General features: G+C 42.1%; 1 protein-coding gene across 6 annotated transcripts in view; it reads right to left on the reverse strand.

The window, feature by feature from the left end:
- Nucleotides 1-26192, reverse strand: part of NSMCE2 (NSE2 SUMO ligase component of SMC5/6 complex) — a 117790-nt gene that overhangs the window by 85632 nt on the left and 5966 nt on the right. For 3 of the 6 annotated variants that reach the window (XM_085539311.1, XM_015856275.2, XM_085539312.1), the window contains exon 3: nt 5992-6098. The exons of 1 other annotated variant lie outside the window; for it this stretch is intronic. In XM_085539311.1, coding sequence (XP_085395437.1) covers nt 5992-6098 — 107 coding nt within the window. Of the gene's footprint in view, nt 1-3154; nt 3324-5597; nt 5785-5991; nt 6099-26192 lie in introns of those variants that run through there. 2 more of the 6 variants (XM_085539314.1, XM_085539315.1) reach the window with 2 other exon arrangements.

Consider the following 26192-nt stretch of genomic DNA (forward strand, 5'->3'; position numbering starts at 1 on the left):
GAAATGCAGACATTGCCTAGAAAAGCAGGGATTCAAAACACAGGGACTTACAGTTGTTCTCTGTTCTGACCCTCTGGAATGCCAGAAGCAGTTTGGACTGTCAATTACAATCCCTAGCTTTAAAATAAAATCATAGCAAAGCTAAACACAAATTGCTTTGAAATCTTCAGACAGGAAATAAAAGATCTCTTTACAGACTGAGCTACCGTTCACATTTCACAGATGTGGAAACAGAGACCGTGGTTGGGTTAGATGCTAAATTCAGTTTCAGTACGTGTAGAACAAGATCAAAAACACCACCGCTGCTTGATGCACTGATGAAACACAACTCACTCTGCCAATTCTAAGCATGCACTGAGTTATGCCCATCAGGTAGCGTCTGTCCTGCAAGAAGCAATGCAGCCAGCAGGAGCGTGGTATCATCTGATCTGCCTTAATTGATGAGAACTTGCTATCAGGCCATTTGGTACTGCACAAAAGTAGCATTCATGAACACGGGACTGTAGCCCATGGCACAGAGCAATGCAATTTGTCATGGTCAACCACATCAGCTCTTAGCAGACCTGAAAATAGTATCCAGCCTTCCTTCGTCCCCGGCTACTTTGCTACCTACAGGACAAAATCACTGCCCAATATAGAATCGTAGAATCATAGAATTACCCAGGTTGAAAAAGACCTTGAAGATCATCAAGTCCAACCGCAGCCTAACCAGAACCCTAACTCTAAAAACCCTCCACTAAATCATATCCCTGAGTACCACATCCAAACGGCTCTTAAACACAACCAGGGATGGTGATTCTACCACCTCCCTGGGGAGCCTATTCCAGTACCTAACTACCCTTTCTGTGAAGAAGTTCTTCCTAATATCCAACCTAAACTTGCCCTGGAACAACTTGAGGCCATTTCCCCTCGTCCTGTCACTTGTCACTAGTGAGAAGAGACCTGCCCCACTCTCACTGTAAGCACCTTTCAGGTACTGGAAGAGGGCGATAAGGTCTCCCCTCAGCCTTCTTTTCCCCAGAAAAGGAGCAAATAGCAAATAGAGATTTCAAATTAAGATGGAAATCTGCAGGTTTCTTTTGCAGGTTTGTTCTAACCACTCTCACTGCTGCTAACCCATCTATGGAGGTCCCAGCTCTGCATGAGGAACACTTCTTTTCACCTAAATCCTCACTCTGCAACCAGCTTTGACCCTCCTGCTTCACCCCTACCCACACAGCCAAGACACATTTCAGCAATATGGAGTTGACACTGCAAATATTTAGGAACATGTTTCGCTTGACAAATGTCACCACAGAGAAATCAAACATACAGGTGTTCATGTGCAAGGGCTTCCAGGGTTAAGACTCCGAAAAGCAGCACGTTTTTATGCTTGTTACGAGACACTACTGAAGATGTGCTGTATAACCCACATAAATCAAAGAACGCTACTACACTACTCCTACTGCTTTATATACTGCTTACTAGACAAGTATTTCTACTGTGGCTTATTAAATGTGGGCTCTTAAGGTACTACTGTAATGAACTGTACACATGGGTTACTAAAAATCAGCCTCTATCAAATGCTTTGCCCAACACACAGAGAGACAAAAGGTAAATATTAGAAAGTAAACACTAGAAATGTGTCGAAATGCATCTTTGTCCCAGTTTCTGCAGGAATGAAGTACACAGCTACAATAGGGCAATACTGTTTGAGCCGCTGTTTGGAGACTACAAGCACTCCGCTATTGACTATAAACTACATCAAAGGAATTGCAAAGGATAGACTTAAAAATGATAAAGAATTCCAGAGCCATGGAACACCAGGATTAAGCGTGTCTGCAAAAGATTTATTAAGCCTTATATTATTATACCTATGCAGAGGCACAACTACAGTCACATACTGTTTCCCACTATTGTCCTGCCCGAGTCATGAGATGGATCTGGCACAATGTCCATACTATATTTCTTCTATAACAAGTCTATAAGCTTCCATAAGCTAGTCTGAAGTGGCTTCCTTAGTAGATAGCAAGTCAACAAGCAGCAGCAAAGAGCAATTTCTCTTCCTGCTCTCAGCCATACCTTAAGTATGACCCTTAAAACTTTTCTTAACCACATATCTTATGTTTTCTTTCCACATCACTCGAGTTTAGATTTCATACTTCCTCACAGCACTGAGATTTAGCAAAAGGAAGACATAATACAAGCAAGACAAATACTTGCTTGGCAAGTACCAAACTCAGTGCACCTCTCATTTGCAGAGGAAAGATAATGCCATGTTCTCTTTTCCTGCCAAATTTAATGACGATGATGAGACATGGGAGTGTAGAAGAAAAGAGAGGCTGGAACAGTGCAACATCAGGACAACTAGTTAGGTGTTCCCTGTTTTCTAGACAGATCTAGAATATCTTGTGATTCATTTTATTTAGAGAAATCTGGGAACTTCAGAAAACTTACCCCAGCTCTCAAAGAACCAAATGCTTAAAAAGAAGAGCGTGCACTGGGAGTCCACAGCCAACAGCTCTTCTAACCTAGAAAGCAATTAGAGAGCAGGCACAATATGCTGCCACTGAGCACCTGGGAGCGCTCCCAGGGTAGGGGATGCTTGAGATGTCTAAGTCAACCTGGGTCCCAATCACTCTGGTGCACACCTACACATAAAGCAGTCAGCAAGACATCCTCCAGCCCCATGAGTCTTCTCTTGCTGCTGTTGCTACATGAAAAATACGAGTATTGTCCTGACCTTGCTCGGAAAGGACCCAAATGTTAGGTAACTTATTTTTAAAAATATATTTGTTAAAAGTCAAAAAGGCAGCAGCAGGAGTGCAGTCATTCCACAGGTACAAGAAAATCCAGTGGCACAGGGAGTTTCCTCAGACAAAGGGTTTCTCACAGCCTATTGTTGGAAACACCGTGATTCAATTGTTCATTTCTTACTCAGCGGGCTGCTGATTGAACCAGAAGAGGATGCTGATGTGTTTCACCTTCTGCATTCTACCAACTGCAGCACAAACCAACAAAAAGCAGCTTTCAAGACCATGCAGCCATATCCCCATGCTGGTTATCTGTCATCTACATGACACGCTTCTTTTGTGCACTACCTTCTTAACAGTCATTTAAACATACGCATAATAAAATAATAAATCTGTCATTTTAACTGATGCTGTCTCCTTACCTTTCTAACTTCCAGCTGGACATGGACTACAAGCAGGTGATTAGAAGGTAGAACAGAATATAACCCACTTCAGATTCACAGCTGCCTGAAGAAGCTGCAGATCTGACAAAATGACAGCAAACTCACAGAGTAATCAGACAAAACACGTTTTCCAGTTTGAGACAATTATTCTTAAGACAGTACACAAAAAGCAGTCAGCTCACAAAACCCAATGAGCTGCTGCAGCTTCCCACTCAGTGCCCTCAGGCAAGGAGTTCAGATGGCACCAGGGACTGAGCCAGCAGAGGCTATTTTAAACCCAACCCTTTCTACAGCTACCTCCAGGTGCTGCCCTACATTCAGCAACAGTATCTTTGTTACCAAAAAGTAAATCTCAAATTGATTTCTGACAGGTAACTGGAAATATACTACACAGTTCTGAAGGCACTGCATACAGCTATTCTCCAGCACAAGGCATGAGCTGTTACTGTTTAGAGAACAATTCATATATTTGTTCTACTTCATAGATATTGTTCTATATTCATTAATACTTCCAATAAAAGGAAACAATCCTGAACTGTCCCATTCCTAAAAGTATAGGCTGAGAGGACTGCAGCTTTGGTGATGAACGTTGAAATATATATTTAAAGGCTACACAAGGAACAGTGTGTGTGCAGTCCGACACTTGCTGATGTAGACACATTTTCCAGCTCCTTTTGAACACACACTTGATTACTTGAATTATGATTTTTCAGCCAGATGGCCACTAACATCACCCAGTACAACCATCAGCCCATCACCACCATGCCCACTAAACCATGTCCCTCAGTGCCACACCTACACAGTTGTTGAACATCTCCAGGGACTTCGCTGGGCAAAGCATTCCAACGCCTCACCGCTTTCTGAGAAGAAACATTCAACATGAGCATCCTCTGGTGCAACTTGAGGCCTTTCCTTCTTGTCCTATCACTGTTACGTGGGAGAAGAGGCTGAGCCCCACCTCACCACAACCTCCTTCCATGGAGTTGTAGATGGTGACAAGGTCTCCCATGAGCCTCCACTTCTATGACTCAACAATCCCAGTTCCCTCAGCTGCTCCCCATAAGGTTTGTGCTCTGGACCCCTCGCAGTTCCGCTGCCCTCCTCTGGACACACCACAGGGCCTCTGTGTCTTTTTTGTAGCGAGGGAACCAAAACTGAACACAGCTCTCAAGGGGGCAGCTTCACCAGCACTGAGTAAAGGGCTGACAATAGCAGGACATGGGGAAATGGTTTTAAGTTAAAAGAGGGAAGATTTAGGTTGGATGTTAGGGGGAAGTTCTTTACTAGGAGAGTGGTTAGGCCCTGGAACAGGCTGCCCAGGGAGGCTGTGGATGCCCCGTCCTTGGAGGTGTTCAAGACCAGGTTGGACGGGGCCCTGGGCAACCTGATCTAGTAAAGGTGTATGTTTGGTGGCCCTGCCAGGCAGGGGGGTTGGAACTACATGATCCTTGAGGTCCCTTCCAACCCGGGTCATTCTGTGATTCTGAGTACATGAGGACTATCACCTCCCTGCTCCTGCTGCCCACACTATTGCTGATGCAATCCAGGATGCGGTTGGTCACCTGGGCACACCGCTGGCTCATGCTTAGCCAGCTGTCAGCCAGCACTCTCAGATCCTTTCTAATCACTAGGCCACAAGCCTGGGGTTGTAGTGACCAAAGCGCAGCACCTGGCACCACAGCTTGTAGAACTTCACCCAGTTGGCCTCAGCCAATCGATCCAGCCTACGCAGGTCCCTCTGTGTGGCCTTCCTGCCCTCAGGCTGTAGATAGTAATGAAATACACCCTGTGGATGTGTGGATCTGCCCCTGTACCTGAGCTCCGCTGGCCGCAGTCCAGGCCGCGCTGCTGGACACACGGAGCCTCACGCCGGGACGCAGCGCGGGCTTCGGGCACCGCGCGGCCATGGCGCCCCCTTGCGGCTGCGGCGAGCGGAGGCGGCGGGTCCGGGCCTCGTGTGGGCCGCGGTACCACAGAATCACAGAATGAGCCGGGTTGGAAGGGACCTCAAGGATCATGTAGTTCCAACCCCCCTGCCTGGCAGGGCCACCAAACATACACCTTTACTAGATCAGGTTGCCCAGGGCCCCGTCCAACCTGGTCTTGAACACCTCCAAGGACGGGGCATCCACAGCCTCCCTGGGCAGCCTGTTTACTCCCCTCCTGGGAATAAGTTCCCTTCAGGTATTGAAAGGCTGCAATGAGGTCACCCTGCAACCTTCTCTTCTCTAGGCTGAACAAACCCACCGACGATGAGCGCAGCGCTCCGGAGAGCAGCTTGCGCAAACACCTCCGGGTTCATAGCACCTCTTGTGCAACCACTGTGAGCTGAGCTGGAAACCACTGAAAACACTGACATGCCCCGGCTCTTGCAGAAATGAGGGTTCAGGCAGCAAACTGGGTGGACAATTAACAAACTCACCCTTACTAAGCATCAGCAAACCCACGTGGGCCAAAAGACAGCGGAAATCAGGCATCGTCAGTGCCTCTGCTGCCACAGCCAGTTGGTAGCTCCTGAAATGGGCCGCCTCCCGCACTGTGCCACCTCCATCTTCCACCGCTGGAGCCCGTGGCTGCACCCACAGCCATGCACTGAGTGCCACAGCACTGCTCCCTGCTGCAGGAGTTAGTGGAAAGCAGCAGCAGCACATACACGTGTAATCAGGGTGAACAGCCGGACTGCTGACCTCAGGATTTTATACTGTTCAAGGGCCTATTTTTACTGCTATAGCACTTTAACGTAGCATTTGTATCTATTAAAGGACAATGCTTAAATAAGGATACGGTTTAGTAACCTTTACAGAAGTTGAGTTTACCTGATCTACTGTTTCTTCAATTGCTCTCATGTAATGACGAAGCTCTCTGTCCAGTACAGCATACTCTAACATGACATTTTCCATACTTCTAACATCCTCTTCATCATCTGCAAAACAAAGCACGTTGCACATGGATGATCAGCTGTATACATTGCAGGCGGCATTTTTCCTTTACAGATGGTGCAGTTAATGCCGTGAGGCACAGCAGGTGTTTCCAAGCTCCTCCAACACATAGTTCTTTCCTATTTTGCAACCGTAAACCTTGACATTTCTTGGGTAACTTGAACAAACAGCTTACTCAGAAGGACACTTCCCTGGTTTCATGTGAACCAGAGAGAGTGTGTGTAATTTCAGCTACCAACACCTAGTCATTAGGCAATCAGGATATTTTCTGCTAAAGTTGTATTTCATGACTCATCACGTTGCCTCAGAAAAATTCACGAGAAACTTGAATGCCCTTTCAGTATGGTACAGTCCATAGCTATAGTTTAGAGCCCATTGTCCCCAGTAAGCACAGATAGAGTGCAATCAAAATTGAGACAGCATTGAGACAACCAAGCCATAATGGAAAACTGAGTAATATTGGTGAATCAGACAGTAACGTTCTAATCGCCAGGAAAAAATCAATGAACACACAGAACACGTGCTTAGAGATTCACATCCACTCTTATTCTTCATTGTTCCTACCATCACTCCTTTCATATCTAACTACAGCCCTGCTTTCCCATTCTGATGCTGCTGTGCATCTCAGCTGGACAAGGACTCACTGCACGTGCCATGAGTGCTGACAGAGGTTGGAGGAAGAACAGCCACAAGCCCCGAACCTGATCAGGAAGTTAATAACATCTCCACCTTCAGGAATTAGGAAATAGACATTTCTACTTCTCCTGCTCCCGTTTATTCCTATCTGCACTTTCCAGGGATAGAGAAAACCATGAGATGCAGCTGGAAGCCGTGAAAGAGCCCCTCAGTCCTCAATGTAGCATTAGAAACAACCATTTAATGGAGAATTCTCCTTTACAAGCAACTTAAGTAGCCAATCTGCACTGTTACTTTTAGGAGGAGAAGCATGGTATAGCTCTTTAAATTTTGTGCACGTGTGTGCAAATAAAGGAAGCTCGTTTCCTATTTGGCAAGCTCGTACACTACTAACTGCATTTGCATGTAGGAGCACAAAAATCCCTCAGTGCACAAAGCTAAGACCAAGCATTGTCCATGGCCATCCCAGCTTAGCAGCAACACCTGAAACCTGCTGAAACGCAGCACTCAGGGCTAGGAACTGCTCACCATATGAAACAGTGATGGATCCCGGAGGTGGCAGGAGGAGCGCTAAGATACATTTACCCAAAGAAGTTATATAATAAGCCTTACTATTTTGTGAACATGGCAATTACAGTTACAACGTTTCCCTTAATTATATATAAGCTTGGTACATATCCATTTTCCATTAAGTAGGTAAATGGATAACACAGACAGAATTTTGGCATCCGTGCAACATTTTCCTCTCCCCTCTCCCTTCCCTCCCACCCGATTTCCACATCCTATCTGGTAACTGTCTTCAGGCTCTTTTTCCTTCCTGCTAGGATGCATATGAAGTGTCTCCTTCAAGGCTGACATAAATGGCACTCCATGAATCACAGGAAAGGTTTGTGCAGCAAGTAACTGTCACTCTCCTCCCATGGCTAAAATGAATCATATCCATGACATAAAGAAACTACAGTGGCCTAAATCATTTTCTTAGGGGAAGAAAAGTGCATTGTTAAACACCAAGAGTATAATAAAGCTGCCTCTCCTAAGTTCAAATAGTTTTAGACAAAGAATAATAACTGAACTTACTGCACTTGAGAAATGCGTTAAAATGAAGCACAAAGAGATGGATCACGGCTCAGGAAAGAGGGACATTATCTGTAAAGACATTCTGCCCTGCGTTCTTTACATCCTGACTGTTGTGCCCATCTGCCAGCCTGCTTTAAGTCTCAGAGATGTTCACAGTCATCTCCCTGCTCATGATCTTTCATGCACATGAAGGTACATATGTTATATATGCTGTGAATACTCCGAATGTTTCTGTCACTAACGCTCACAGCTTGCCCTTGAAGGTACTACAGATACATCTGATGGATGGTATTTACATCAGTGATGTCCATCCTTTACTGCTGATCTCTGACAGATACTGGAACACGTTTTCCACCTGCAGATCAAGTCATAGATGAGAGCTTAGAAGTCTCCCACCTTGTTGCCAGCTATTCATCTGCCCAGCTACCAAAGGAGATGTAAAAGAAAACTTATATTACAGATGTTCTATTTGACCTTAGAAAACAGTTGCAACCCTATACTGGACACTACAATTACCTTCTGCACTCAGCTCCTCTGCTCCTAACTCACTTCAGCCCCCCGGGAAAAGCTAATGCGGAACAGAACTTGTGTACACCTGATGAGAAGCTGTGGGTTTCTCTATGAGTATGCAAGGTTTTGCATTTCACCATGGCAGGAATGCCAGCACGTTCAATGTTTCTTTATGATAGATACTGTCACAGACCAGTCAGCACCCCCTGGCTGACTTGGTCTTACCAGGAAATGAGAAATTAGGAGATTTCACTACCTATCCTGACTACGACCCCACAACTCATTGTCCTGGGTTCCACCAATCCATTAGTGCAACAGCACTGTAAGAAGAAGAATCAAACTTCAGTGCTGATATTAAGTTCTGAAAGATTCAGATGGCATTGTCCACTGCTTGCTCTGCAAACCTCCCTGCTACTTTTGTTTCAGTCATCAGGAGGGCAGTGGAGATTCCTGGCAAAGAAAGACTCGAGGCACGTTCCCTCTTCCATCAGACAGGGACGGCGTTATCTGCTGAGCACCCTCCAGCCAGACTCCAGCTGCATTGCCAGCCAGCTCTCCAAAGCACTCAGACCTTTCACTCTGCAAGCCAACCCAGCTCAACATCAAAATCAAATGCTCTGCAAGTGCTGGAAGAGTGCCATTGTGTTATCTAATCAAACTTTAGTCTAATCTTGTTTCTAATTCATATCTAAGGAATGCATTCTGAACTCTCTGCATATACTTCTAGCTACTGCCACAACATACCATCAAAGTTGCATACTGTAGTTAAATCTCTTTGCTATCTAGGCTAAACATGTTGAGTTCAGTAAGCATTTCTCCACAAGTGCTTACCCTCACCACCCAGAGATTACACGTTTTGCAATATTACATCTTTTACTCACAGAAAGCCCAGTTCAAGGCTGTAATTTTTATTTTTCAAAGGCCCACATGCATCACATTAAAATTAGCTGAGATTCCACATCTCATCATTATGAATTTAAGCACATGTGACTTCATGAACTCTTTTTATAATGGAAAGAGGGCTATTACACTGAAACGCCTCCCTACACATTGGGTAACAAAACGTAAAGAGCAGTAAGAGTTCTATTTCTCCTTCCTAGTAAGAGATCCAACTGGTCATGCTCAGGTGCCCCACTGCTGATTCAAACTGTAATCAATCAGGGCAGAGTTACATACCGTGAACCCAAGGTGCTAAAACAGAAGTTACAATAACAGGGTAGTCAAGTTAGGACTATTTTTACACTTCCTATATTAATGCTTGCCTAAAATGACAACCATTTACCCCAAACTCACATCTGAATTCATACTTATTGTTCATTTTGTTTCCTCACCTTCATTTAAGGGTAGGCAGCTGAGGGAGTAGCATCTCTGTGGATAGAGATCGCTCTCCTTTTGAGCTGTCACTGGAAGGGGTTTTCCTTCTTTGTTACTTGCTACTGCTCTATAGTACCTGTATCCTATTAAAAGTCACCATCATCACTTTCTTTTGCCATACACCAAGACACTGTGAATTCTATCTCCTGCACTTCCTATTAGGCTCTTTGGAATTTCAAGGCTACACATAGTTTTTACCATCAGGCTCTGCCATAGTACAAGGCAAAGGAGGATCGGTAAACTATTGCCTGTAGATTTCAGACTGTTAAAACATATGTAACACAAACATCTGTCACTCGAGCCAACAGTGTTAGCAGTAGTACACAGCTGTCTTCATGTGCACCAGCAGCAAGAGAAAACACACACTTTGCCAGTAGGTTCCAACTGCTGACAGCAGAGGAGTACAGGCTCCAGGACTTCGTAATTTAGTTCTATCTTCTGGAGGACAATGTACATGTTCAATTCAGGATACAGCTAAGCATCTTTGTTGTTGTTTTAGCAACTACTTCATTTTCAAAGCAGAAAAGTGCACAGACACTCCATGCCACCACTCCCTTCACTCTTGTATCTAGTTGGTTCAAAACTGCTGGCATCTCAATTTGGATGATACATCTGGAAAAAAGAAATCCACCAACCTACACTTTGTGAATCTTTCTAAACAGATGCATAAAATGCTTCGAGAAGATTGTAGACAGATGTCCCTCTACTTTCTAGATGCTGAGTGGACAGGGTACAGAGCTACGCAGGAGACTAGTTCTCTCCTCTATCTGTATATATTTGGATCCTGCCTTGGTATCCCAGACCATAAAGACCAACAGGAACTTAAACAAGAGGCTGCTTCTACAGTACTGTGGGCTATTCTTGGCTTTTTCCCCTCCACGTACATGGACAGCTCCTCAGAAAACTCTCACTGAAGATTTCTACTTTGAGCCTCACCCCTCTGACCTGTAACATATTTTATTAATACAAAAAATGGTACCAAAAATGGTAATAAATAAATAAATACATAAATAAAAGGAATCTAGAAGCAATGCACAGGAACAGCAAAAGGCCAGAGAAAACTAATTCAATGTAGGTGTTCTCATATGAAAACCAAATGTTTGAAACTGGAAAGTCCAGACAGTGTCAGTGAAGACCTTTGGATAGGGAACTAACCACTGCAATTAGCAAGAGAAGGAAAAAATACTCCCGATCAGAACACCAACAACCAGAGCAGGAATGACAGCTGGTGAAGTAAAGGGAACTCAGGGCAGTAATTGCAAAATTTCCTGCCATTGAACAGTCAGAAGCTACTTACAGCTGAAGTCAGTCCTAAAGACAGCTCCAGCTTCTCAGGAAATGCCTTAACTTGGCTGGAGTGTATTTTGAGCTGCACCCTCACTGCTCTGCAATGAAGCCATTCCACTTGCATAGAAACCTTTCACACATAGTTACAATCTCACTGTGTGAGTGGGTTGCAGACCTATACCTTGAGCTGTCAGTGCTCCAATGGAAAGCTGATGTGCCTTCCAAAATGAAACATCCACAAGGGAAAAAGAAATTAGCTCTTGGTGGCCCTGCTTGAGCAAGGTATTGGAGATGATCTGCAGAGGTCCCTTCCTACCTCAACTGTTCTGTGATACTCCTTGATATCCAGCAACCTCTATCTCTAAACCATTCTTCTGGAAGATAGATGAAAGTGAGTTCAAAGCTACAAATACCAGTTCAAGTCTTCTCAAGCAAAGAAGGAATGTGAATCCAAGTTCCCTATATTCTATCAAAGGAAAAGATCTGACTACGGAGAAGAAAAGTGAGAGGTATGTGGGAGACAAGACTGCTAGTAACTGCAAAGGAGAGACCAGCAAAGGAAAACTGTTAGTAGACTGTGCCCATGGTTCCAACCAAACTATCAACTGTGAATGGCTCCTAAAACTTCACATTATTTTCTATTTGGCTTTTGTTTTCTTTCACAAATGACTGGAGGGAAAAAGAAAGAAAAAAAAACCTCTTCTATTATCCAGTATTCCAGTATTTTCTGATTAATTTTCTTTTCTTTATAATCTGTAAAATGAGCCAAGAGCATCTGTTAGATTACAAACTGCTCCTGACAGGAAAACTCATCCTGCGTTACAAGTCATTTCCCTGTAGGCTGTGACTGTCTGAAATGGGAAGTGACAAGATTCAGCGACCCAGGAGTTTACTGCCAGTCCCATGGAAATGAAACGCAAACACATTATATTGCACAGTCAGAATTTCAATAGAAATGGACCATACATGATGGCTCCTTTCTGGATGCCCAGTTTGGAGCATCTCAAGGGGCCAGCATTTTCAGGGAGTGGGCATTGCAAGTGTTCTGAAAACAGAGTCATCTCATAGTGGGCACAGAGCAGCTGAGGCACCCAGCGTCACTAACCACTTTTAAAAAGAACTTGCTATACTATTCTGTAATAAAGTAATCATGAAACTTTTGTTCAACGTGAAACTCCTAAAACCCCACTGCCAGTAGAACTGGGTCAGCAGTCCTTTTGCAAGTTACTTCCTTACAATGCTTATTTTTCTTAAAGCCTATGAGGGGAAGGCTAAAAAGTCATTATGATGTAGTTTAGACTTGAGAGCAGTAATGAAGATCTATCTTACTGAATATTTCTGCCATAGTATCCACAGAGATTGCTTGGTAAGAAAGGGCAACATCTCAACTCCTACTGACATTGTGGTAATACCTAATGAAATAAACAGGGCTGTCACAGAGAGCTTGATTTAGTAAACACTGTAACTTGAGCTGATACACTTTACTGTATAAAATCCAACCTAAACTATTATTTAACACAAGCAGAGTTTAACTTAGGCTGAGAGACACAAATAATAAAAAGACATAATTTTCCAGTTTGCTATAGGAGATAACAGAAGTCCTTGTATCATATGTACATATTTGTACTACTGTAACCTCTACATTGGGTGCCAAACATTTGGTACCAAGGCACAAAGGCAGGTAGTACAAGAACACTGACTCAAATGAATATGGATGCTTGCTTGACAGTACTCTAAAGCCCATGAAGTCACCAGACTATTTTGGTCCTGGCCAGCACCTCTTTAGGACCCAAAGGAATGGCATAGAGCTACACCAAGGGAGGTTCAAGTTGGGAGTTAGGAAATGGTCACCCACAAGAGGGTGGTCAGGCACTGCAACAGGCTCCCCAGGGCAGTGGTGACAGCACCAAGTCTGATGGAGCTCAAGAAGTATTTGGACAATGCGCTCAGACACAGGATTTAAATTTTGAGTGGTCTGTGTGTAGACAGGAGTTGGAATCAAATGGCCCTAGTGGGTCCTTTCCAACTCAGTATATTCTTTGATGACATGATACTCTCCTTACTAAATTCCACAGACATGGATGGTGACATTAATCTTTATTTTACCAACCAGCATCTATGTTGTTTGGCAGAAAACCAATTTAAAGTTAACAAAGACAGTCTAACTAGTAGATAGGAGCACTGAAAGGAGGATAAAGGATTTGAAGAGTTTGGAGATGCATCTCAAGCCCTTATCTTTCATAATCTTGTATCAGTTTTCTTGTATCACAGAGTCACAGAATGGCTGAGGTTGGTAGGAATCTTTGAAAGAGATCCATGTTTCTCCTCTGCTGTGACAATATAACTTTTCATAGTCATACAATAAATTCAGTCAATAAAGCAATTCATGACAAAAATATTGTTCTGGGGAGGCCATAATACAAGATCAACGACAAAAGCAAGCCCCCTAAAGCAATGGGATTCCCGTAACTGAATTTAAAGTGCAGATATGCAAACAGCTCTACCAGCACACTTGAGAAGTGGTGGACTGTGGCAGAGTGGAGCTTGGTTTGGGGATACACTCCTAAGCCACTTGTTTGCCAAGAAGTACATAAAGGAACCACACCTGTATTTTCTAAGCAAGTACAAGGCGTACTTATTTATGTTCACACATCTCAGGCCAAACGCTCATAAAATAAAGTTTTCTAAAATCTTCTATTTTCACAACTATATATATATACCCTTCTGTTCTCGGTGGATTTCAACAAATGTTGAAATTGAGGCTGAAAACAACATTCACTACTAATTTCAATGGGAAAGGATTTTCCTATGACTAACCAGCTGCTGGCCTGTGGAGGCGTGGGCATGTCTGCATCAAACCACAGAGCTCAAAGCCCAGAGCTGCTTGCTGCTGACCCAGCCTTCCTGAGCACCAGAGATGGGACACCCGGGAAGGCTGAACACCAGAGTCCACCGCTGTCCTTCTACCCAAATTCTCCTTTCAGAATTTGATATTGGCAAGATAAAAATTGGGACAAAAGTTTCTCTTCTGGAAATAGGAGTTGGACTCCCATGATCCTTACAAGTCACTTCCAACTCACGTTATTATACGATCCCCCTTGCAATAATTGCTCTTTTTTGATCCCTCAGAACACTTTCTGAAACTGCTACTTAAAATGGAGTATTTTATTTCAAGTCTTGTAAGAGTATTTTCCATTTCCAGAAAAAGTTCACAAGCTGCTGCATCCAACACCTCCTCTGTAAAAGAATATCAGCAAGATCACTTTGTTCATTTCCAACATATTGGATTTTAATTTTAAGAAGCACCGTTTCCTCTATATTAACACAGGATTTCTGCTTACACACTGCAAGTCCCACTGATATAATCCCCCCTTTTTTCTTTACCAGTCAACAGTTAATGCTTTCTGTTGTAAATAACTGTTTCTTATTTTAAATAGCATTGGCAGGTGAAAGTACTTTAGGGTGAAGTCTGTCTCTAATAAAAGATATATTTCTTATTATTCAACTGTAAACAATACCATAAGGATCTTTACAAAATAAACTTGGCTTCCATTAATTAGTATTACAGCTCTCATCTTAGAGAAGGTCATTCAAGCTGCATCATCCACTAAACTAAATGTAATAGTTTCTTGGTCTTCCATCCTAAACTGACTTTTGTGGAAACGAGAGGAAATGAGAAACAAGAAGCAGGAAAGACAGGAAATAAACCATTTTCACCCATGAATTCCCAAATTCTCAGATACGTTACACTCCGTCCAGAACTGGAGGCAGTGCAGCTCTTAAAGAAAGCTAGCAAGCCCTCATCAGAGCTTATTAAATCAAATATAACGTTTCAGTAAATGCCACTATCTTAGTTCTGGGCTCAAACTACCATAACATCCCAGTCTGGTGCAGATACATCAGTTTCAAAATCTAATTGCACAGATGAGACACGCTCCTTCTGGCACCACAAGAAATTGCAGTCACACGATGCAACATCAATGGCTTGGTTGGAAAACAGGGCTGGAACACAGAGAGAAGCATGGGAGAGTCAACAAACTGGTTCTGCTAAACCTCAGCGTTGTGCTTTCTAATACAGGCAAAGCTCAAATAGTGGGCAGGAGTAAAAGCTACAGAAGATATCATATGGGAAAGTAAGACAAAGAAAACCCTTCACTTCAAGGGAACCCTTCACCTCAAGACAGACAATCCAGCACTGACTTACTTCCATTCAGTTTGTGCCCATAGTTACCATACAAAAAGAACTCAAAATTCAAGCTGAGCATCCACAACCAACTGTAACAGCATCACACAGACATAAATGAATGCTCTTCCAGCAGTAAAATTGTAACATTATTGACCTAAAGTGAAACAGCTGGGGGAGGAGAAATGCCAAAATGTCTGCTTTTTAAATGTCAAATATTTTGATTAGAGACTTTCAAACATGACTGTCTTTTTCCCTTAAGCCCACACAGGCTCCCATTCTAAGTTCTTCTGCTTCAACAACCCCAGCACTCCTGAGTTCAGAAGCCAAATAAGTTATCAGTGGTCCCAGACACTGCAAGAGTGGACACTGCAGCTACCCAGCAGGGCCAGCCTTACTCCAGCTGCAGCAGCAAGCAGTGCAAGGTGGAAAGACGACACAGTTGTATGCTCAATATATTTAGAGAAATTTGGCTGTCAGGCTAAAATGTGGACAGTAGACAGTGTGGTAATACATCTTACCACAGAGCTGATGCTGGTCTGCACACACACTGGAATTCACTAGGAGAGTGGTTAGGCCCTGGAACAGGCTGCCCAGGGAGGTTGTGGATGCCCCGTCCTTGGAGGTGTTCAAGACCAGGTTGGACGGGGCCCTGGGCAACCTGATCTAGTAAATGTGTATGTTTGGTGGCCCTGCCAGGCAGGGGGGTTGGAACTACATGATCCTTGAGGTCCCTTCCAACCCGGGTCATTCTGTGATTCCGTGGAATGAACAAGAGGTAAATCAGTTTCATAATCTACAACTAGAACTAGAAAGGTTTGTTTTTAATATCAGAAGGACTGGTCTATTAGACTTTCAGAAACGACCATTTCTTGGGAAGTTTGATAGAAATAGAAACCAGTACCCTCTCCAAAGCTGGCTGACACGTCAATATATTCACGTGTTTGGGGGATTTCCTTGTTTCTGTTGATAACAGGACACCAACAAGGTTGGACTACAGGAGCTTAGAACACCAGTGTCTCACATAAGCAAAGGTCAAGAGATGATTCCAACACCATGCAACTCAGCATGCGCCACACACTGATACGGTACCCCTGAAGTGCTAAACATGCAGCAACATCAAAGCGAGGGCTTTGGGAGTCTCAACATGACTTAGACAAGAAAGAAAAAGAAATCAGCGAAAAAACAACCCACAACCTAATCTTCTTACACTGAAAAGGCAAAGTATGGTCACAAACTCTGTGCATAGTGAAAACCAGCACTTCATTTTGCCTCTAGCAGGCTTCTTTTGCTTAAACCTCTTCTGTGAATCTCTTCTGGCAGATCTCCCTTTTCAGGCATGAATCATAGGTATGTGGCATTCATTCTGTTGCTTGCAAGTGACAAAGCAAAATCCTTCCATTGCTAGAATTTCATTTTTCACTAACTTCATGCAAGAATTTCTTGTGCTATGAGGACCTGCTGCTTTGTTAACATAAGGGAAATGCACACCTCTGGGCTAAAATAGAACAATACAATTCTGTATTGCGCAGGTCTCTAACATAAGCGCAATGATTCTGAAACAGGAATTTGTTTCATGGCTTAAAGTACACCACAGATCATGATCTCTCAGTATTTTCTTTTTAGGCAACCCTGTTAGTTCACAGAAAAGCAATGACTTTGTTGAGTCTAATGGCATTTAAGGGGGTGTGGTCTGGGTTTTTGTTTTGTTTTGTATTTAATAGGAATTTAAATGGAGACTGACCGTGGAAATGTTCAGTAACCAGACACAGGAAGGCTGCCTCTGTTCAATACTTAAACAGAATTGGAAAACTATCACATAGCTATGAGACATCGGGCTTACAAAATAATCAAATCCAGAACCATATAGCTATGCTTGAGATTTCCGTGGCTGAAATGTGTTAGTTCTGAGAAGTTCCTCTCACCCTTATATTGATTAACTTTTGAATTTGGTCTTCTATGAAAGTGACTGGGTGAAGCCTGTGCACTGAAGTAGGTATGTTCAGTGACAGGTATGTTCAGACTCACTTATAAATAACAGATTACCTTGAGACCCTGGGGTAGACTATACACCTCCAATGAAGAACAGATAAAAGATGAGTCTAAAAATACTGAAGAAATACAGAATTTGAATGAGTGATGGCACACCTCATTCACTCCAAAAGCAGCTGTGAATTAGATCCACACCCACAAGTAATAAACTTTAAAGAAAAAGTCTTGTGGAAATGTCACATTAATCTACCCATATAGAAGAAGTCTACTCACCCACTGCTTACTAAGATGATTAGTAAGGAAATCACAAGTTAAACTTTATTCATCTACTTTAAAAAAATAGGAAAGAGTTTGCAAGGTTGATTTAACTCACAAGATATTATTGTCACTTGACATTTACATGCAATGTATAATTCCATTCCCACTTACAGTCTGGGGAAAGCCTGTTAAAATACTTCCTTAATGTGTGAACACTTCTTTGAGTTGTGTTCTTTTTCATCTGCCACCTTCTCCTTAAGCCAGCTGGCTCCTTTTGTTAAGCCTTTTTTAATAAGAAAGTTCATTATATGTAATTTATGGAGCAGTTTGAGATTGTTACTTTCTACGGAACACCACAGCACATGCTGTTACAGAACACTATAGCATTTGTTGATAGTGTCAGAAAATCAAGGTGGTTCACACATATATCCTCAGTAAGTTAAATCCGGACTGATCAAAAGACCAAATGTGTCTTCTCATTCAAGAGCTGAATGTTCCTGGGCACCCTGCTCTGGGTGTCTCTCCTTGAGTAGGGGCTGGGCCAGAGGACCTCCAGAAGCCGCTTCCAACTCAGCCATTCTGTGATTCATTTGCAGCTATACGAACCTGTTCTCCTACAATTTATATGCCAGACTACTCTTCCTATTTTGCAAAAGCATGAGGGCTTTGTGGAAACTACACAAGTTGCTTATATGAGAAACTTCATGAGGAAAGCATTTAAAAATCCTGTCACCTAGAGCACAATCAGCGTACTGTCCTGCTCAAACCTTCTCCTGTGGCTTTCTTATTTCTTACCTCACTTCATGATACAGTTCTTTACTGCTTGCTCCTCTCCCTCTGCAGTCAGTTTTCCCATCAATGCTCCTTTTTCACTAGCCAGCTTTAGATTCTTTCACTAGCAAGTGGTATCTCCCTGGTGATCACAATCCTTGGGGTCACCTCCTGCTTTCTCACATCCTCCTATATAATGGTTCATGGCCACCTTCTTACTGGTATTATTGGAATAAAGGTCCATTAATACACACAAAAACCTGAACCAGCAACAAAATTAAGACATAAGCTCACTAGTCATGAATAGTAACTGCTGTGTACTGCACAGTTTTGGAATCAACCTAACACAAACACTGGCTAAATCTGCATCTGGGTCAACAGCATGAACGATGGCAGACTATCTGGCTATTGCTATGTGTCCTGCACAGAAAGTTGTGCCTTACGAAGCCCGTGATGAATGACAAACATTTGTTCAGTGTTTGAAGGAGAGGTACAGAGACTGTTCCTTGTACAAATTCACTGACAACTTTGCAGATGTGTTCTTATCTTTATGTGGCACATCATTTATAATTCAGGGTCTTTCTACATAAACAAGACTAAATCCTGCTAATTGCATTTTTCCTCAAGAAGCTCTTTTGGTATTTAAAAGAAAGAGCAACACAGATTTGTCAGTGGCTGGAAAGCATAACTTACATTAAGAATGCCAACATGGCTAGTTTCAGTAAGTGATGCTAACGGTGTCATGCTCATGACCAATCATTACCATCCTGAAGGTTTCTTAATGCAGTCAGATCTGGTTAGCAAACAAAGCCATAGTTCAGTAGCTGAAAACTGAAACAAAGATAATGCAGAATTACAAGTTTCTCTGTCATCCAGAGTTCAACAACATATGCAGAAACAAGACAGATTGTTTCTCACTTCAGCTGACTTTTTCCTGGGCCACCAGGCTTTAGAAGTTGGTTGTCTCTTTGTTTGCTTTTCCATAAACAGTTTCAGTAGCATATTTTTGAATCAGTGTAATACTTTGTCTCTTCACACTGTATTATTTATTGACCCCCTAATAAAAGGTCAGGCAGTCCACCCACAGGCATGTCTGAAGGATCCACTCAAAAAACTCACGTAAGTGCAAATCTTAGTCTCCTACGCACGGTTCAGAGATGCAATATTGAATATATGATACCTCTGATTTGTTAATTCACACAAAAAAACAGATGACATCTCTGCTAGGCTGTTGGCCTCTGCTGTCCTTTTCCCCTTTGCAAACATAATCTTCGGTGGCTACCTAACTCCCACCTTTTCCAACCACCTGCCCCCATCACAGACAACTGAAATTCTAGATTCTTGCAACATGATTTTCACAGGCATACAAGACAGAAGGAACAACAGAAGTGAATATCTACACAAGCGTATGCTATATTCAGACATGAATACGTCTCAAAACACTCCTGACAACTCTTATTAAAAAGAGAAACTGATGCCTGGTGAACTTGAATGACATACCCGGGGCCACACAGTAGCAACACCGGTCTGAGAGCGCAGTTGTTCCCAGCCTCAAGGCCTCAGCAAAATCAGACTTGGAGCATCACAGTTGTTTTGCCTCTTTCATACAATGCTATTATGAGCTCCTTGTTCTTGAGAGAAATGGAAAGACAAGAAGGGAAACAAAAAAAATCTATCAAAGTTATAATAAAAAAATATTCTAAACCTGCAGTTCAGACAAACAACTTCTGCCTGTCCTACAAAGGCTGACATTTTTCAGAGGTCTCACTGACAACAATCGTAAGAAAAATGCAAGTCCTGTGTGCGATTCTGACTGATGAAGCACACATTCCCATTTAAATTCTTCAGATTTCATCAGTGCATATTATAATCATTCTTCAGTAGAATGTCAGTGTGCTACAAAACACTGGTGTAAATGGAAATGTGTCATAGAACCCGAATTTGAGTCAAATTTTAAGTTTTCTCTTATGAATTATTTTTATCTGAAAGTATTAAAAATCCTCCTAATTAATTCTACCTGAGCTGATAGAAAAATTATTTCTGGCTATCAGAAAAGCAAGTTTATAAAACACAGCCACGAGTTCTTCAATTCTAGAAGAAATGAGCAAAAAGAAAGGAAAAGAAAAAAGAAAAACAGGGGTTAGTGCCCATGGACTCTTGGTAGGGGATCAGGATGGTAGATGCAGAAAGTTCATGTCTATGATAGGGCTTTCTTAGTGCTTTGACCGAACACTGAGAACACATCAGCATGAAGCTTACTTTTAACTTAGATAAACCTTTCCCTAATGACAGAATCAAGAAAATAGAAATACAATTTATTTACTTGATCCTGTTGAATGTAGATAACCACACACACACACATATATATATATGTATATATATACATACGTATTGAAACTCTCATGGGTTCTTCCGCCCTGCCTAGTTAATTAGGCAGACAATTAGATCACTGAAAATAAAATTCGGATCTACTCAAACTGATACAAATTATAGTGCTTTCAGAGTGGGTTTTTCAAAGCCCACACTATTTTCTATATATACTGTATGCCTCTACATTGAAAAAGAATCTAGCTGTATTTTCTTATTGCCATATTTCAGTGGCAGAAATATGCTGATAAGAAAATGACAGATTAATATACTACAGAGAATATTTTCATACAGTAAATTATTCAGATAAAATATTCCTCTCTGGCTTTTGTTCAAAGAGGCTGATTTATCTTTGTGCTAAGGAGCCCACACAAGACCTCTCCAGTATTTCATACTATTTTGAAGCTGGAACAGACCATTAGGATCATCTATTCTGATCTCATGCATAGTAGAGGCCAAAGAACCTCACCCAGCAATTTCAAGCATATAACTTACAGCAGTAAACTCGCTCATTCTCTCAAGGTTAACATCACTGGTGGGCAGAGGGTCTGCAGAAAGGTCTATACAGCATTTAAATCCCACTTACGATCTATCCTGCAAACTCCTGAGAATTTATGGGGTCTAAGACACAGAGAAATTTATAGTGACTACGGGTACATGAGGTAACCAGCCAGGTAACTCCAAACTCATTGTGACCTTTGGGGGAGAAAATTACTCACCCTGTTAAGAAATTCACGTGAAAAGAAGGTACAAACCTAATATATACATGTGCGTGTATGTACTTGAAAACAGACACCTCTAGAAAACCACCTGCTGAAACCTGAGAATTAAAAATTGCAGTTTTCTGACTAAAATAAGAGTGTCCCAGGCAAGACCTTCTGCTCAGGTGCAAGCTGCCAGCATAACACAGCTCCATAGGGATGAGCTGAGGACAGTTACCCAGCTAGCTTTAAATCGAGACTAGATTTCACTCTGAGCAATGCTCACTAGTCCACCACAGCATACCAGCTTCACGCAAGAACAATTGGATAAAATGCAAAGATCTGTGCTATGCAGGAACTCAGACTGGTAGTTCACGTTGGTCTCAAACAGCCTTAAAAATTTGTGATCTGATAATACTAATTATCTTTGTCCACTCTTAACCTTCATCCTCCATTTATATCTTAGCGTTACCAAATGCAAGAGCATGATGATACAGCACCAACACCTCTAAACCCACTGAAGGAATGAGGTCCTGCAGAGCCACAGCTACCACAGCAGGTGAACGAGTAACAGGAGGGGCTCAGGAAAGCCTTTGCTGCCACCTAATGGTTTTTATTTCCTTCGAGAAAAAGTTAAGACAAAGATGTGTGGATGCGTTCAGTTTCTAGAGTACAGAATAGGCAACAAGAGGTAACGAGACAGGAGCTTGCTGCTTAACACAGCCACCTTCCCCTCACCGCACTGCATTCTTTTTACAGTAAAAACTCCAGCCAGGAAATCATAACAAGCCCATATATTTCTTCCCACTCTGTAAGATTACAGACTATGGTCAGGGTGGTTTTAGGGTAAATATACAACAGCTCAAATCTTTCATTACAAATCATATTTTTCCAGGTTTTGGAGCAAAGGGGTATTTCTAAATTCACATTTTTCACACAGCTTTTTTGCAGAACAGCCTTCAGAGCCAAACTGTGTTCTAGCAATGGGATCATCAGCACTGCCTATAAATGCTGCAAGTCATTTTTCCACTGCAATGACTGAGGCACAAAAGTAAGTTAAAAAGAAAAGAACCCATATTCTCTTCTCAGAATATTGGCACTGACTGAAGGACATAATGCATAAAATGTACTTATTTTTTAATCTTACTATACAAAAACCCAGCCAGTCCTTTCAGTTTCCAAGCAATAAAATTGCTTGAAGAAGAAATACTTCAATATGTGACACAATTTACCTTCAATAAAACACAAATATCTTCCTTACTGCTGGTTGAAAGGTTATATATATACAAAACAGTCCACAGAGCACAACGTAACATGGGACACATATTTCCTACAGGATGAATTTTCAGAGAAAGATTTGAAGGAAAGAAAAACCATACAGCATTATCTCAAATACCCCAAGAAATACAATTTTACCTTAAACAACAGTGAAAAAAACCTTCCCAAGAGAAAAAAAGGAGCCATTTCAGTGCCCGTGTTGTTCTTGCTCCCAATTAGTACCACAGACACTGGTGTAACAATGAGGCAGACTAGTTAACAAACAGCTTCTGGAAGATAAATGCCCCAGGTCAGAAACTTCCCCGAGGAACAGCTTTCTGCAGTGGGGGAATTCTTACAGCTTCCATTGAAGCCTCTGGTAGAGGCTCGCACTGAAGGTTGCTCAACTTAATGGATCACGAGTCTCCATTTTCTACCATACTTTCTCACAGAGCTAGAAAAGATTTGCTTTGAAGCAATTGGCAGTGAAAAGCCATTAATCTCCAGGATGGACTTTGTCAGACTGCAGCTACATTCTCCACGAAGAAAAAAAAACATCCCACAGCCCTTCCTCAGAATTTCCTCAGGCCTAAAGACAAAGTAAATTCTGACACACTGAAGTATGCTCCTGAGGATTTGAAACCCAGGTAAGATTGCTGCTCTGCATCCATAAAGATGTAATGGACTGCTCAGTTCTAATACTGCTCCTGCACAGTATATAACATTGTTTGCTATTTCCTTCCCAGGAGCGTCTTAACAGATGTATGGGCATGTATGGCAGCTTGCAAGAGAAAAACAAGACCTGATTTCTCACGCACAGTCCCTAGAACACAGAGCAAAGTTTTGTCCATGACAAGGCCACAGGCAGATTGCAGTCTGACAAAAGCACAATTCACATGCACAGGTAGGATGTAGGAGAAAACACCATATCACAGCTTATCTTCCCAGGCCAAGGACAGATAGGATAACAAGTCAAAGTTTAGTCCTGCTCATTTCCTCATTCAGCAGACCTTCATGTCACCTCCTAATCAAGCAGATTGTGAATTGCCATTCTAGTCAATAAACTGTAGCCTTTTCTAAGGACACGTACCTTGGTTTGCTTATTTTTATGAATGATCTCTATCACCACGGAAACTAACAGTGCAGGAGAATTTTAGGAGCACAAGTATCACTTCTGGATCCCAACACAAACACATCACAGTCACTTCATACACAAGAACTTCTAGAATGTTAAGACTCATTATGACACTGCAAGAGTCACTGCATGTGAGAATTTTCAATGGAAAACAAGCTAGAAAAAAAGGGACAAAGGATACAGCTGAACCAAATTGTTATGTAATTAAACACAGGCAGGCATTCCATCTTTATTACGGAATTCACACTATTCCAAGCAGAAGGTTCAGGGTAAAGATAGAGAAATCCCCACAGAAACGATCCCTGCTCTCAGTGATGAACGAACTTCTGATCTTCGAGTCTCTCTGTTACAGGAGGCTGCAGCATCTTTGGAAGACACAGCATGTAAAAATAGTGAATGTTCCATAGAACATTATGAATCAGCTACCTATTAAAAGGCTGCCAGTAATTTCACAATGCTAGGCTGACATGCATGTCTGTATTCTCTATGCTTCTTCATGCACCAACAAGGGTCAGCAGTGTTTGGAGTGATTCCTGTTTACCACTTGAAGACAGCAACAAGAGAAACTGAAGTACTGTAGGAAATCTCACAGATCTAAACCCACATTTAAAAGATCCTACATTACCAACTACTTTCAGACTAGTATTTAGCAGGAATCAAGACACAAGTAGATCTTTGATGAACAGAAAGCGGTCAGTAAAAGGAGGCCATTGCACACTAAAGTACACAGAAAGCAAAGGGAAACAGGGAAATGGGATGAGCAGCCAGGGCTGAGGGAAGCTGTTCTGGCAGAGGGAGCAAGTTATGCAATAGGAAACAGAGCAGACAAGCAGGAAGAAAGAGCCAGAGCTGCAAAGGGCTAACTTAATCCAGGGCACATGCCACAGCATACTATCATTGACTCTGGAAGTCCCACAGGGCTGCCCTGTACAGAGCAGTGAGCAGGAAGATCCTTCAAAGTGTGAAGAAAAGAGAGCAGAGGGGATGGGGGTGAGGAGCTCTCACGTAGATGCTGACGCTGTGACAGGAAGATCAGTGCTGTGTTAGACAGATGGCAGGCAGCCACATGAGCAGCTGGCCATGACATCTTAAAGCAAGTTTTTGAGTGGGAAAAAAAAAAAGGAGCTCATTCTTTTCCTTCTAAGTAAATTCGAGTTCAGGTGGAATAACTGCTTTGCACCCACTTATTCTACAGTCCAGGGCCTCAGCATTTTACCATGGGAATGCAATATGTAGTTGGAAGAAAGTTCTAGACATTAAGGAATTACCTTGCTGTCTACTTGAAAATCCATTCATATCATTAGGCAAAACCTTACTTGCTAATGCTTCAAAATGCTTTTTAGACACTATGCTTATCTATATTTATCATCTTGCCCATAGTTATCATAGTCTCCTGTCCCTCCAATTATTTCCCAATTTGTTTTGGCCATTCCTTTCAGTTCCATAAGACTTTGGCTCCAGACCAGAGACAAAAGCAATTACCCCCCAATTACCCATTTAAATAGCCAAGTGCTGGGCAGAAAGCCAGGAGATGACGATGAATTAGTTGTCTTTCTTCTGATACCTATAACTCTGCATACTTCATGGTCCCATATTATTGATAAGGTTCTTTTAAAGAGACAGATAAAACAGCATCCACAGCAAAATGGCAGAATTCACATCCAAATCCTCCAAGCAGAACTGGGAATGGATACCTGTCTCTGTGACGGCCCACTTATATGTGAGCACATATATGAGCACATCAGCCAATACATACGGCACGTTATGCCAATTCAAAAAGACAAAGTCATAGCCTTATATTTCTATATATCCAGTATTTCTACCTCTACAGAAGATTCTGAGTTTAGGTGAAGACAGTTGAGCCATTTACAGAAGTGAAGCGAGCAGTGCAAATAGCCGTCCTCAGTGCGCAGGGGCTCTTTTTTCAGTCGCGTTACTAAAGCTCAAACAAGAGACTGAGGTTACATTTAGAAATACATCAATTATAGAAGCTAGATGATTTTGTTAGAAATCAGATGCAAATGCATATAGTGCCACCTTCAAGTTCCCAAGGGATATTAGAATGTTCTTAAGCTTTAAAATACGCAGATCGCTCTGAAATTTGGAGGCTCACTTAAGAATTTAGATGTCATCTTTTCCTCAGTGTTTTGCTGGACTGGACCACAGAACAACCAAAAGCATTTTGAGTACAGAGATGACATGCTCAAACCAACCCTGTGCAGCCCATTTCACTGCTTACATGGCGTTTATGTAGTAGCATTTAAAAACATTTGCATAACACAATGTTATTTTTGAAAAGGAAAAAATAAAGGGGAGAAAAATATGATCTTTAGACAATATAAATGCTTACACGGACAGAAGTCACTTTAAACTTACTACTGTAGACAGCAAGCAGATGTCAAGACAATCGTATGAATGAGATGACTGACTCTATTTAGCAATTTGGGGTATTAAATCCTTCCAATAGTCCTGTGAAATGGGTAAACATTGTTTTTATTAGGACTAATATTCTGCAGAAAGAAGGAAAATT

The sequence above is a fragment of the Coturnix japonica genome, chromosome 2, assembly GCF_054131305.1.
Source record: "Coturnix japonica strain WE chromosome 2, WE-NBRP24, whole genome shotgun sequence".
Taxonomy (NCBI): Eukaryota; Metazoa; Chordata; class Aves; order Galliformes; family Phasianidae; genus Coturnix; species Coturnix japonica.